A 15,619-nucleotide genomic window follows, 5' to 3' on the forward strand; every position below is an offset into this window, starting at 1 on the left:
TCCAAATAGTCTGTTCATTTAAGACAGGGCCTCACTGTGTAGCTCTGTCTGTCTTGGAATTCCTTATGTAGATCCAGCTGTCCTTGAACTCACTGAGATCTTTCTGCCTCCACCTCCAAATGCTGGAATTAACAGTGAGCACCACTACACCTGGGTACATTCTTTAAGTCTTTGATCCAGAGATGAAGACAGCAGTAGAGACCTCAATCTGAAGGGTAGCCAGTCCCTCTGTGGGTATTTTCCACACCCTAATGCCAAATCCCTCTCATACTTTTCCAACTCCTGGGTTCCCCCTTTTTCGTCTTACCAGAGAGCTTGCCCTCCGGGAAACACTGGATGAGAAAAAGGCCGAAGTAGCCCACCAGCTCTGGATGCAGTCCAAGTTTGTGTGCCACCACCTTAACCAGGAACAAGCAAAGGGGGACAGTTGGGCTAATAGCTATACTTGCAGGGGCAGGCTGGAAGGGTCTGGTGCACACCAATGGTGAATGCCTTTGCAGGCCAGCAGATATGCAAAGAAACATGCTGGAATCTAAAAATGGCTCAGTACTTATTACAGTTTGAATCTGAAATGGCCTCCACAGGTTCATGAACTCTTGGCACACAAGAGGCAGCACTGAATTTGGAGATTATCGAGACTTTCGCCCATGATGCTATCGCACATTCGCTGGGCTGGGGCTTGGAGGTTCTAGGCCAGCTCCACTTCTGGGCTGTGAGGAGTCAAAGCTGCGCATTCCTGTCACCATGACCTGTGCATCCCTGTCACCATGAGCTGTGCATCCCTGTCACCATGACCTGCGCGTCCCTGTCACCATAACCTGCGCATCCCTGTCACCATGACCTGCACATCCCTGTCACCATGAGCTGCATCCCTGTCACCATGAGCTGCGCATCCCTGTCACCATGACCTGTGCATCCCTGTCACCATGACCTGTGCATCCCTGTCACCATGATCTGTGCATCCCTGTCACCATGAGCTGCATCCCTGTCACCATGAGCTGCGCATCCCTGTCACCATGAGCTGCATCCCTGTCACCATGAGCTGCGCATCCCTGTCACCATGAGCTGCATCCCTGTCACCATGAGCTGCATCCCTGTCACCATGAGCTGCGCATCCCTGTCACCATGAGCTGCGCATCCCTGTCACCATGATCTGTGCATCCCTGTCACCATGACCTGTGCATCCCTGTCACCATGATATGTGCATCCCTGTCACCATGAGCTGCATCCCTGTCACCATGAGCTGCGCATCCCTGTCACCATGAGCTGCGCATCCCTGTCACCATGAGCTGCATCCCTGTCACCATGAGCTGCATCCCTGTCACCATGAGCTGCGCATCCCTGTCACCATGAGCTGCACATCCCTGTCACCATGACCTGTGCATCCCTGTCACCATGACCTGTGCATCCCTGTCACCATGAGCTGCGCATCCCTGTCACCATGAGCTGCACATCCCTGTCACCATGAGCTGCGCATCCCTGTCACCATGACCTGTGCATCCCTGTCACCATGACCTGTGCATCCCTGTCACCATGAGCTGCACCATGATGGGGCACCCTCCCAAACCATGAACAAAAGCAAAGCTGTCCTCCCTGAACCTGTTTCTGTTGGGGCATTGAGAGAAGTAGCTAACAAAATGTTGGTTCTAGAAAATCAGGGTGAATAAAGGCAAAATCTGTGCCAACTGGGCCCCCTGAGGCTGGTTGTCCTGCTCAGGGTGGACCTGTATCCTGGGCTGTCCTAGAGTTTATGGTTTGAGGCAGCACTCTCCACAAACATCTGTTTTCTGGCATCCAGGGGCTTGCCTTCCTGTCCACACCCAGCAAAAGGCATTTCCCACTACTCAGTGGCAAATACAAGTGTGCGTGCTGGTGTCCTGCTTCTCTGTGATGCACCCTATCATGGTCAAGTGTGATTTGCTGTGACTCTGGTCCAGTGCAAACCATTTAAGTGTAACTTACTTCAACCGTGGCTCCATGGAAACCTCCAACTCCAGGTTCAGGATAGTCCTCTTTGAAAACAGGCTTTCATGTCAACATCTGGGGTTTTATGCTTACTACTGAAATGTGGTCTCACAAAACAACAACTACACCCCCCCAAAAAAAAAAACTCCAAAAAACAAATGTACCTCCACTCAGTTTTCCTTAGCAGGGGCCACGGGCCACTGCTCTCCTCCACCTAGCCTATATGTTTAAGGCTTGGCTTGGGAAGACAGCATCCCCCTGCAGCACGGCTGGGGCAGAGTGACAAGGCCAAGGAGGCAGAACTGCTTGATGGCCACACCTGAAGCAGGGAGAATGCTCTAGGGTCTTTGTCATCTTCAAAATGACTCAAACTCAGGTCAGGCCCTTGGACCTCAGCATTAGACCTTCTGGACATGGCTTCTAGGGAGTCTTCAAGAAATCCCCTGCCCCTCTTTGCCAGGCAGGACTGCCCCTGCCCTCTTGGGTATGGCTGTTCCAGACTCCACTGGGCACTGCGCTCCTTCCTGCTCTCACACACACAGCATTCTGAGACAGAGCTTGGGAAGTAGCCACAACCTTAGGAAAACCCACAGAGGTCTCAGGAAGGATAAAATTGAGGAGGCCCCTGAGGATGGGCTATCCCTTGGCTTCCTTGGTCAGTTTTCCCTTTTGGGATGATTTATATACAGCACCTCTGCAGATAGATCATCCATGGAGTGAAATAATTGGCAAGGAACTCCTGGGAGGTAATCTCACCACATCCAAGTCTCTGCCTCGTAAGACCTGCTTCTGCATTTCTGGAGCTGGGGCTAAGCAAAGCTTACCTCGAGGACCCTTTCAGCAGTATCTGATGTTAGACTTCCCACGTTAATGCTCCTTCCGTCAGGCAGAAAGACAGCCAGCACAACGTTCTTGGTGGTGATGTTCAGTGTTTGCTATAAATAAAAGCACAGACGTCACTTCCCATGCCCATTACGGAGAGGGCCAGAGCTCCCTGCCCGTCCCCGTTGTGTGCAGGGAGATGGTCCCTGAAGTGAGCCAATACCCAGTGCAGAGGTTTAGTGGAGGTCCTTTGGTGGGACCGAGCAGAGGTGAAGGGGGGTCTGGAGAGGAGTCAAGGCAGAGCAATAGTGTGAGGTCTAAATTGCTTCCAAACAGCATCCATTTTGGAGGGAAAAAAATCTTTTGATAAAAATCATCCACATCTTGCTGTGTAACTTGAATTAACTCACTTTAGATGTGTCTACGTACCCTAAAGGTCTGGCTCTGTGGCATGCTGGATGGGTGGGGCTTTTCCCACAGCAGCCAACTCCATCCTCAACCCCATACCTTTTAAAGACAGGGTCTCACTATGCAGCTCTAGCTGGCCTGGAACTTTCTCTGTAGACCTGAATGGCTTGGAACTCACTGAGATCCACCTGCCTCTACCTTCAGAGTGCTAGGATTAAAGGCATGTGCCAGGATACCTGGCTGAACTTCCCGGAGCCGGAACACCAGATGGGCACCCGGAAGTTCAGCTCGCTGCTGGCACGATTTGCCTGGCATTCGTAAACGACACTGTGAGTGAAAGCCTCAGTACAGCAAGACTGCCCCACTGCAGAACCTGGGAAACTCAGGCTGCCCACCTTTCCTCTCAGCTTATTACAAACTCTGGAGGGTCTTGCGACTCACACAGTTTGCTAGAATGAGTTGAAGAGTCTGGGGAAACAATTTCCTTTCTATTGCCAGCACAGTACAAAAAAGATGTCTGGGAAAGAGCTGAATGGAAGAGACACTTAGGGTCAGGTTTACGGGGTCTGTCATCCCAGCACCTCCATGTCTCTAGCGCCCCGGAAGTTCTCTCAGCTCCACTGTTTTGGGACATCTTGTGAGATTTGGCTATCCCTGGCATATGGCCTTGTGTAAACCTGGGCTAATCGCTCTCCGCTATATACCTCATTCCTTCAGTTCTACTGTAAGGAGAACTCTGCCATCCACCTCAGAGGGCTATGGTGAGGACTCGGGAACATCGAGGAACAGAAGCAGAACTCATCCCCGACACCCAGGCACTACAATTATCGCTTCCCTGTTGTTAGAGGTAGGATTGAGGAGAAAGTCACACTGATTTCAATTAGTGGTGACAGATATTAAATAAAGGAGTCAAGAAAGCTCCAGCCACTCAGTTGGTAGTGTTCTCATCTAGAAAGCATAAAGCTCTAGGTTTGATCCCCAGCACCTCAGAAACTGTATAGTGGAGAAGCAGAAGTTTTCAGTGTCCATTCCTGAGGTACTGAATCTAAGAAAGCTCAGGCATGACCTCACATCTGCCTCACTTCTGCTGCTTCCACAACGCACCCTATCGTCTCTCTATGGGGAAATGGGGGCCCATGGTTTCCCGAAATGGAGGCACCACGGCTCCTGGGAAAGGGGGGAACTGTGGCTTCCCGATGTCCCCAACAATAACTCAGTAGGGTCAACTGCCTAAATAAGGAAGTTCCCAGGGCGCAGAAGCCTCTCTTAATGCCTCCTTGGCCTCCTTTGTCCTCAAACCTAGGCTCCTAGGCACACTGAGGTTTGTCAAGCAGGAGCATGAAGGAGTCCTTAGTCCACAGACTCTAGCTTTGCCTTTTCACAATCCCTTTGTTCCTAAAGCATACACGGAACGAAAATCCAGGGCATGGTCAGTTGGGGAGTGAATCTTAGATACACAAGCCAGAATGATTACATCCTGGAAGCTGCATCCACCAGAAACACCAACACAAAGGATCAGAGGCTCCAAATCCAGGCTCTGTGGGTTTGGATTCAGATCTTTTGCTAACTAGAAGCATATCAACCCAGGATAATACCTCTTTCCTCACAGAATGAGAAATAAGAGGGTACCCAGAGCCCAGCGCACCAAACATAGGGTCAAAGCCTCTTTTACTTTTGCAGCCGGGGTTTTGCTGTCCTCGATGGAACCTTTCTACCTTTTTCATGCTCTCGAGCCCTGAAGGGGCCATGTGATTATTTGGCATTAAGCAGGCTGCAGGCACCACACATGGATTGCAGTGCAAACATCCAGGCGGCAAAGCTGCCTCGTGCCTGCTCTCTCTCTCTCTCTCTCTCTCTCTCTCTCTCTCTCTCTCTCTCTCTCTCTCTCTCTCCCTCTCTCTCTCCCTCTCTCTCTCCCTCTCTCTCTGCGCCTCCACCGTCTGGCAGATCCACATACCCCTGCTTATCTCGGCTCTTCAGCCTTCGGAAGCCCAGAGGGGCAATCTAACTGCGAGAGCTCAGCCATCTCAGCCATTGCTTCTTTTCTGCACTGATGACATCGGTGTGTTGCTGATCTGGCTCCAGAGGGCGCCAGTCAGAGGGCTGCTGGGTCGGTGAGATGTGGACCCACACTCCATGGAATCAGCTGCTGCTTTCCTTTCACAAGTACCAGCCCTGAGCCCCAACAAACACACATCCAGATTTATTGGTGGTTCTTATCCCCGATGAGAGGGGAGCTGGAGAATATATAATATGAACTCTCCGTAATGCCCACTCTGGAAACTTTCAAGACCAGCTTAAGCATCACCTTTAGAATACCTTCCTAACTGTGATGGCTTGTTTATACATGCCCGGCCCAGGGAATGGCACTATTAGAAGGTGTGGCCTTGTTGGAATAGGTGTATCACTGTGGGTATGGGCATTAAGACCCTCGTACTAGCTGCCTGGAAGTCAGTTTTCCACTGGCAGCCTTCAGATGAAGATGTAGAACTCACAACTCTGCCTGCACCATGCCTGCCTGGATGTTGCCATGCTCCCACCTTAATAATAATGGACTGAACCTCTGAAACTGTAAGCCAGCTCAATTAAATGTTGTCTTGGTCACAGTGTCTGTTCATAGCAGTAAAACCCCAACTAAGACAGCACCCATGATCCCCCCTCTTAGGTCTCACATAACCTCATAGAAACAACAGTATGTGTGGACTTCATTCAGGTAAATGGGCATAAGATCGCTGGAAACAGCAGGGCCCACCAATGCCGGGACGGGGCTGTGGGGAGAAGCATCTTGACAGGTTGCTAACTCTCTCTAGCATTGTGGCCATGTGCCAGAGTGCTTGATCTAAGTCTCTATTCATGGCAAACTGCAGCCCAGGGACTAGGACACATATTTATACGCCTAGAGAATTTTCTGTCACCCCAAGTGAGCAGAGTCCACGAGCCAGCCTGGGCATCATTTACTGGTGTCTCTATGCCTCTAGAGAAGGGCTGGTGCACAGCCACCCCTTAGTACATATTTGTTTTATGTAGAACATGTGAGATAAAACAAGACATGGTACATAATAAGACAACCTTCCCAGTTCAAACTTAATTTCCTCTTCAAATTTTTAATATAAACCTCTCTCTTTTTTATTTTATTTTATTTTATTTATTTATTTATTTATTTATTTATTTATTTATTTATTTATTTATTTTTGGAGCTGAGGACCGAACCCAGGGCCTTGTGCTTGCTCGGCAAGTGCTCTACCACTGAGCTAAATCCCCAACCCCAATATAAACCTCTCTTAAAGACACCTTCAAGGGGTTGGGGATTTAGCTTAGTGGCAGACTGCTTGCCTAGCAAGCAAAAGGACCTAGGTTCATTCAGTCCTCAGCCCTGAGGGAGGAGGGGGAGGCACACACCTTTAGGCGTAAGATTCCTCTGCCTTACACCCCTTCTGCAGTTAAGGTGAAAACATTGAAAGGAAAAACTGTCTTTGAAAATTGGAAAAGAGTCTCAGGCCTGATCCCAGGACATTCTGAGAATCTCTTCAGCGTAATGGAATGGACTCGGTCATGCCACAGGAAGCAGAGGAAGCAATCCATTCTACTTATGCTGTCTCAGGGTTCAGCCAAGCCAAGAGCACAGCTCGGGGACCATCACAAGAGATATGTGGTCACTCTGGGAGCACTAAAGACTGCTTTCCTGCAGGACCCGGAAGAGGAAATGGGTCTAACTTCAGCCACAATACTGTGCCCGAACCCCCTCCCCCCTCCAGGGAGCACCGTGCCTCCGGTGAGTTTTGGTGTAACTCTCAAAGCAGCTCCAAGAGGCGGGAACTCTGCTCCCCATTTTCAGTTGCAGAAACTAATATGTAAAGAGGCTAAACAAACCCAGTGTTGTTGCTACTCATTACCCCAGCAGTTGGAAGGCAGAAGCAAGAAGATTACAAGTTCAAGGCCAGCCTGTGATACAGTGAGCACTGCCTCAAAGAGTATAAAAGAAAGGAGAATGGGGACTCGGAAATGGAGGGGGAATGGGCTGGAGAGAGAAGAGAAAGGGAAGGGAAGAGGAGAGGGGAGGGAGGAAGGAAGGAGGAGGGGGAGGGAGAGAGAGGAGGGGGAAAGAGAAAGGGAAGGGAAGGGAGTTAAAGAGTCTGAAGGTATTGTCCTGAGTCACAGAAATCAAAATCTAATCTTCATGGCCTCCCTTCCAAACCTGACTCACAATCACCAGGCTGAGTCTGGGTCTGTTGATAGGATGGGACAGAAGCATTTGAAATGCTGGGTCACTGTAAGAGACATTGGCTTATGCATTGCTGCTACACACCCCAGACTGTACTGGTCTTAGGACAGAGCATTAATGGGAAAAGGCTCAGAAATAAGATACAAGATCCAGAAATTACTCCACTTCAGTGACTCAATGACAGCCCCTCTTGGGCTGTGGCCTATCAGAAGAAATGCAGAGGAGGAAAAGCATTGTGTGATCCTGCAAGCAGCAGCCAGAAGAGGACACAGCTAGAGCTGGAGATCCGGGCAGCTGTGCACCATCTGACCTGGGTGCTGTGAACCTAACCAGGGTTTTGTGGCATAGAATAATCGATCTCGACCACCGAGTCATCTCTCAGACCCAGATGTTAAGTTCCAAACAGCAAGTTTTAAGACCTGTAAGTCAGGCCATTGGTGCTATGCCTATAGTTCCAGCATTTGGAGACTGAGAGTTTTGGACCAGCATAGACTACATAATGATCTGGGAAACAACCTGGCGAACACAGTGAGACAATGTCTCAAAAAAGAAAGTGTATCTGCTATGTGCTTATTGTAAAATAAAATGTATATTCATATCCGTGGACATGCATGGATTGTACAGAAAGACTAAATGTACTGAAAATAGGGGTTTTCCTGGCAGAGGGGCTGTGAAGAAAGGACAGTCCCTTAGCATTGTGTACACTCTTAGGAATTATCCTACAATCAGTAATAAGTAGTGCTATATCAACAATGAAAGGAGAGGGGGACAGACAGACAGACAGACAGACAGACGCTGGGAGTGTGGACAAGGGTGGCAGACAGATAGCACAGTGTTCCTGTCATATGCCAGATCTGCACCATCATGAAGAAAGAAAAGGAGTGCTTACAAAGTAAAACCACTGCACCACGGATGGCCCTAGAGCTGTTTCTCTGTTTGACCAGGTCAGTTAACACTTGAACATACGTGGACCCCTGTGTTTAGAAAGCTTCCTTGAGTCTTTGTGATTCTGGTCAAGGTATTATTCCTCTCCCTATTAGGGATTGATGCTGTGGTCTGGAGCTGACAGGAGGCCCTGGCAGGTTGGTGTTTTATACTTTTGCTTCCCATTTGGGGGCCCCGTTTCAGGAGGTGATGGACTTTTTAGATGTGACTTACCACTAGAGGTGAGTCAGTGAAATTTACAGTCCAGCCCTGGTTCCGCTGTGTCCTCTGCTTCCTGTCTGCAGTGATATGAACAGCTGTTCTCCAAACACACTCTCCTGAGGCTGAGCCCTCCCTACCTTGATGGACAGAAACCCTCTCCTGAGCCACAGAAGCAGTTCGTCCTTCTTTCTGTCAGATATTCTGGTCATAGCAGTGTGAACATGATTAATGCAGGAGTCTGATCCAATAATAATTCCATTCCCTTTCTGGTCAGTCAAGGTCCCAAGTACAGGCACAAAAATGCTTGCAAAGGAGCGAAAGCTTTGCTAGTCAAATGGCTTATCAAAGTTTTAGGCTATGCTGTGAGGGACCTGTGGCTCCTTTAGGAGTCCCTGGAAAAGGGCTGCCTTAGGCACATTGTTCAGGCTAGATCTTGTCAGTAAACAATGGAGTTAGGAAGACAGGCAGGCGGCAGGCAGCGTGGCCTGCTGCCCCAGTGTCTGCATTGTGGTGCTTTTAAGGACCTTGGCTACAGCTGTTGGGTCTCATCCCAGTATGGGGATCCAAGTGCTAAAACTTCAGCTCAGTCTCTCCCTTTCTTAGGACAAGCAGGGGGACGTGAGGCACTCAGGCTACAGAACAAGGTATCTGCTTAAGCTGTAAACCAAAGTCTGAGACACACTTCATTCCCCTGTAGGATTCAAACAGGAAGCAGCCTCCAGTCTACTGGAAAGGAATCCACTTCACCCAGGTTCTGGCATCTGTGTGCCTGGGAGACAGACGGACCGCAGAGGGAATGACAGCTTCAGTAAGGAAGACAAGCTTACCAGCTGCACCAGTGTTAAAAACTCAGTGAAGACGTCACTCCTTGTCACACGGGGATCCGCAGTTACTGAAAGATATGGGAAGCAGACTAAGTGAGCAGAGGCTGAGGTCTGCTAACACGTCTCCCAGGAACTCAGATCCTGCCCTAGCAGTGTGGCCTTCCGGGATATAAGGAGAGTTCTCACCACAAGACAACCAACAGATCTGCCCCCTTGAGGTGGCCTTGGCAATATGAGACTATCAAGCCCACTCAGGACTCCCACCCCACGGAAGCCACCCATGCTGCTCAGAAGTCCCCTTACTACCCGCTGGGGTAATAATAGAACCATTACAAGAAGCAAAAACATATCACTGGTCGGGTCTAGACAGTCATTTCAGTGAAACACTTGGTAATTTGAAACGTTTAAATCGGCCCGAAGAACTAATTGTGTGTTTTATCACATGGTAGGAGGTCACAACATACATGTCCACCTTACATTGCAAGTTGACCTCCATTTGTCAGGATTCCATAAAGAGAAATGCACAAAAAAAAAAACCAAAAACAAAACAAACAAACAAACAAAAAAAAAAAAACACAAAACCAAACAACAAAAACAAAACAAACGAAAAAAAACCCAAAAACTTCTGGTGGTGTGCTTCCGCAGATTTGGGCTGATTGGCAATCATGTCAGCTGAGACAAACTCACGTGGTGAGGCAAGACCATGGGGGACACGTGATGTTTGAAGGGAGTGTACAAAGGACTTGATGGACAGTGATGGAGGCTGAGCTTTGCTCGATCGCACAGCTAGATGCTTGTTGGTCTCGAGTCTTGACTGATCTTCGCTTCTCTGAGAGAGACACAGCCGAGAGCTTTTCCTGGCGTTCCTGTTGGCCCTGGTCCCTCTTGCTGACTTGTGCTGAGGCTAAGGCCTGGCTGTCTCTGCTAGGAGTGTCACCGTTGCTGATTCCTGTTTGTTATCCCAACTCTACTGCCCTGGACTGATGGTGTACCTGTGAAGTGTTTGCAAGTGGATCGAGCTGCTGCTGCCGAACTGAACTGCCAATTTCCAGACACAGACAAGAGTTGCTCCAAAGTACCTTTCTAAACAGGTCCACTTCGCCCTCCTGTGCCCACCCCCCATTCTTCCTTTCCCACTACTTCTGGTGGGTGGTGGGCTAGAAGGGAGGTTAAAGCTTTCAAGAACCATCATTAAAATTAGGGTTTGAAAAATTAAAGTTACAGACATCACTGCCGATGGACATGAAGTCTCCTGTTGGGATGATGGTAAAACCCTAAAACTAGATGGTGCTGATGGTCTGACGACCTTTGTGACGAGGAACTTAGGTTGCAATAAAGCTATAAAACAGAGTTCAAGCCATACATACCATTTTGCAGGTAGCATTCCAGCTGGCCCCTCCTCTCCTCCACCATCGTGGTAGTCATTGCCAGATAGTACTTCGGAGGGAAAGGGGGCAGGCAGTTCCCAAACACCCGTCTCAGCTGAAAGGTGCGAAGACACAGTCAGTGTGAGGCACTAACGAGGAGCTGATGAGACACAAAACCTTGTCTTGGAGCCCTTTGTTTAGACAGAAACATAACATGAATCTCGTTGGTGGCCAGAGGAAGGGGAAGAGGCTATGAATGTCTTTCTGAAGAGTCTTCCAGGGTGCGCTCCACAGCCGCCCCGTAACAGCACAGAGCACTAACCCAGTCCTTCTATTTCTATAAGATTGCCACAATAGCATGCATTTCCTTAAATTTCATATGAAAGCTCAGAGATTATAGTCAGATCATTTTTTAAAAAATATTTTGAATCATCTCACTTTGTAGCCTTGGCTGTTCTGGGACTTGCTATGCAGACCAGGCTGACCTCAAACTCACAGGGCTCCTCCTTAGATGCCTTCTAAGTCAGATTAAAGCTGTGAGCCACATTTCTTGGCTCCTTTTGCTCTAATCAAGGTGGCCACCTAAACTTAAATTGTGTCCTTTCTGTCGACTCTACGGGATGGTGCTAATTACAGATGTCCTAGAAGGCTGACATGAAGCCTAAGCAGGCCTTCCCTCTTACTTCTACACAGACCCGAAGACTGTGGTGGCAGTCACTTTTATGGAAGACATATAACTTTTAGGGGCTGGAGAGATGGTACGTGAGTGACTACTCATGTGCTCTTACAGAGGACTCAGATTTATTCCCATCACCCTTGCAGGCAGCTCACAACTGCCTGTGAGTCCAGCTCCAGAAGGATCTACCCACTGACCTCCACAGACACCATTCATGCAGGGACACACACACAGAGAGATGATGATGATGATGATGATGATGATGATGATGATAATTTTATTATTATTTTAGTAAAGGAAATTATTATTATTTTAGTAAATGTTAGCATTGCACCTGGGAGGCAGAGGGGCTGAACCCTGACTGTTACCAGAGCCTGTGGCTTAAAGACTGAAACCAGCTGAAATCAGATGCAAGAGAAAGGAGGCCACAAACAGACAAGACTGTAAGCTTCCGTTTAACGTCAGTCGCCTTTGCCATGATCACTGGGTGTATCTGGCAATTCACGTGGTCCCTAACTTCAAAGCACATGGAGAACCTGACCACTTCTCTCCGACCTGGTGCAAGCTACTGCCTTCCTGCTCCTGGATTCTGAGAGCAGCCTTCTGTGCGGTCTCTCTGCTTCTCTTAGTGACCGCCTACCTATTCCAAACACAGCATCTCAAGTAATACTTCAAAAATGTAGAGTCGCCACACTGCCTTGCTCAAAATCCTCGGTGGCATCTCACCGCCCAAGTCAAAGGGAAAAGCGTTCCAAGGATCTAGAACCATGACACCCGTGTACCCACACAGTGAACACAAATGAGGGTCCCCACATTACACAACTATGGCTTTCGTGACGAGGAATTTGTAAGTAAATTTACACTTGCCTTGTAAGTAAAATGACACTTCAATTACTTAAACGAGATAAAAATTTTAAATTAGTTTAAGTCCTACAAGCCACAGTCCAAGTGTTGGATGGACAGTGGCATATGGCAAGTTGCTATTGGACAGATCGTGTATACAGTGTCTCTATTTGCAGAGAAATTTCTACTGGCCAAAAGTTGATCTGAATATAGAAAGGTTATTAACTGTCTGACTGAACAAACCATGGCCCCCTGCTGTTTATTGCTTGGCTGTTGTTCAGGTCCTAGAGAACTCAAATTCGATGCCAGCATTTTTTTTATGTGTGTGTGTGTGTGTGATTTAAATTTTAAAAGCATAGCCTGCAGAGAATACACAATATTATTGCCACGTTAGAAGACAGTTTGGTGATTTCTTACGGTGTTAAGCATAGTCTCACTATAGAATCCAGCAATCATACTTGAAACAATTTATTCAGCTCCTTTAAAGACTTCATCCACACAAATGGCCTGTGCTCAGCTGTTAAGAGCACTTGCTGCTCTTCCAAGAGACTGAGTTCATTTCTTAGCACCACATCAGGCAGGTCACAACTTCCTGTAAGTCCAGTAGCAGGGGCTCTGACAGCCTCTTCCGGCCTACACACACACACACACACACACACACACAAATAAGTCTGTAAAACTCTGCTTGAAACTGGTTAGTGCGGCATAGGCCTTTAATGCCAGCACTCAGGAGGCAGAGGCAGGTAGATTTCTGAGTTCAAGGCCAGCCTGGTCTACAGTATAAGTGAGTTCCAAGACAGCCAGAGCTACACAGGGAAATCCTGTCTCAAAAAGCAAATACTGCCCCACCCCCAATCTGCTTTATCAGGAAACTGCAAAGATGCCCTTCAAGATCTGGATAGATAGTGACCTCCTTCCTACAATAGAATATTGTTCATCCATGAAAAGATCTAGGTACAAAAGGATACAGATGAACCCTCTATGCATGCTACTAAGTCAATACGGACTGAATTCAAGTATATGACCATCTGAAAAGGCTAAAAATATAAATATAGTACAAAGCTCCCTTGTCAACAGAGCTGTGGGACAGGGGAGTACTGAATAGGTAAAGCACACATTTGAGAGCAGAAAAGTTTCTGTGCTAGCGTATGCCCATGGGGCACGGCGCTCCACGGCGCTCTAAGACGCTCGATGGCGCTCCACGGCGCTCCACGCTGCTCCACGCTGCTCCACGGTCGCTCCACCCTCATCCAGGCATGCTCAGCTTCATAGCACAAGCTTGACATATGCACATATTTTAAAAATCATTTAGGCAGTCTGGAGAATCTCAGGATGGAATACAGCAGGTGACAGAAGACCCTCGCTGCATTACAAACACAGCACACCACCTCCCTGGAAGGAGTGGGGAGAGGGGGAGAGCAGTGACGTCAGGCAGGACAGAAGAGTGTCAGGTCCACAAGACGAATGCACAAAGATCCACTCTGTACTGTTGACGAAAACGTTTTCCATGCCCACGTGAGCTAATTCTCACGCTACTGTGTAGCACACAGACTCAAGCACAATTATGCAAGTGGCAGGCAGGCAGGTGGGGTCAGATACCTCGCTGCTGGAGTGAATTTCTAGATAAGGGCAGGGGGCCAGAATGGCCCATGTAAAGACTTCACTAAGAACTCCTGTTTAGCGTAAGAAAGATACAAATGGTTCGTGGTTGGATGTGCAATGTCCCCCCTGGCACCTGTATTTGAGTACTTGGTCCCCAGCTGGTAGTATTTTCTATGAGGTCATGTGGGTATAGGGTCTGGCCGGCAGCAGTAGGTCACTAGGAGTGGGCACTGAGGGTTAGACCCACTGTGGCTCAGGCTGCATGCTCTCATCCCCTCTGGTCCTCACTGCACGATGGGCCTTATGTGATCCGTAATAGGCCCCTCCTTGCTTACATTGTTTCTGTCAGAACCTTCATTGAAGCAATAAGAAGAACTAATAGGAATGGACACGTGTAGGAATCTGTACAGGTAAGCCTGGGCTGCTGCACATGGTGTCTCCCTCCCAGCTCGCAGGGCAGGCCTGGAAGCAACACTGTAGCAGCAGCGAGCACACCTGCACCCAGACCTGGGCCTCATTCCTCCTTGAAAGCCACCCCAGATCCACAGAGGAATTCCTCATTCTAAGACAGAGCCCGGACCACCTTGGAGAAAGTGTGGAAGTGTTCAATGGCTGAACATAAAAGAGACATGGGAACCAAATGAAGCAGTCCTGTGGCCAAAGCTCAGACAGCCAGATCAATAATGAAGCAGCGTCAATACATAATCCAAAGCATAAATACCCATCATCCCATGACGACCTAACTAAATCACTGACTGAGTGACTAGGAAGGGACAGGCCCGTCTCTGTGCAGAATTCCAGATAGTGAGTGTGAACAGAAAACATAAATCCCCATTGCTTAAGGATACATTGTGCACATCGATGTCCTTCCAAAGAGTACTCTATAGGGGATTGGGAGGGGCAGAGGATGGGGGAGGGGTGCTATGGGAAAACCAGATGGATGCCTCTTCATCTCCTCAGCCATGAGATGGGCAACAGCAGCAGGGAGAGCCATGTCCTGGCAGACATCTGAGGCGATGTGAGTAGAATGTCTTTAGTTACCTCTGGGGCCCTCACCCTCAAAACCTCGACTCACTCTTCATCATGTGAAAACAAAGTCTCCAAATGGAAGGACAGCCACAGAAGATCTGACCAGACCCCTCTAAGCTGTCAGGGTCATGAAAACCATGGAGAGTCAGAGAGAACTAGCATCCTCAGAGAGCTAAAGGAGACATGACCGTGAGGGGGAATGCTCCTGGGTCCTGGACAGAAACTGGATATTAGACATAAACTAATCAAGTCTGAATAAATTATGGGCGCAGTTTGTATTAGTACATCCTTGCCAACTGGATCACTGTAACAAGTGGACACACTAAAATAGTGTTCGCATAGAGGACACCAGGCTGGAGAGAGGCTTAGCAGTTAGGAGCACTGGCTGTCATCCTCGAGGGACTGGGTTCGATTCCAATCACCCACACAGTAGCATACAACTTTCTGTAACTCCATTTTCAGAAGACCTGACGCTCTCTTCTAACACCCGAGGGTAGAGTGCACACATAGTTCACATACAAGCAGGCAAAACACTCACATGCGTTTAAAACATTTTCAAAAATAAATCTTAGAAATAGTTTAAAGAAAAGAATAGAGGAAATTGAATGACTGGTGTGTGGAAACTGTTGTACTTTTTTATAAACTAAGATTGTTACTACAAAAATAAAACTTTTTTAAAAAATGATGTTCTGGATTCCCTTCAGAAAATCAGAAG

General features: G+C 48.3%; 1 protein-coding gene across 16 annotated transcripts in view; it reads right to left on the minus strand.

Moving 5' to 3' along the window:
- Snx31 (sorting nexin 31) overlaps nt 1–15,619 on the minus strand; it is a 60,547-nt gene that overhangs the window by 41,010 nt on the left and 3,918 nt on the right. For all 16 annotated transcript variants that reach the window (XR_015624325.1, XR_015624324.1, XR_015624323.1 and 13 more), the window contains 4 exons: nt 10,755–10,869; nt 9,391–9,455; nt 2,790–2,900; nt 308–398 (listed from right to left, as the gene is read on the minus strand). Coding sequence is in view for 13 of the 16 variants with exons in the window: in XM_087558504.1 (XP_087414630.1) it covers nt 308–398; nt 2,790–2,900; nt 9,391–9,455; nt 10,755–10,869 (382 nt within the window). In the remaining 3 variants the exon portion in view is untranslated. The remainder of the gene's footprint in view (nt 1–307; nt 399–2,789; nt 2,901–9,390; nt 9,456–10,754; nt 10,870–15,619) is intronic.

This window comes from Rattus norvegicus, chromosome 7 (assembly GCF_021556685.1).
Source record: "Rattus norvegicus strain SHRSP/BbbUtx chromosome 7, alternate assembly SHRSP_T2T, whole genome shotgun sequence".
Lineage (NCBI taxonomy): Eukaryota > Metazoa > Chordata > Mammalia > Rodentia > Muridae > Rattus > Rattus norvegicus.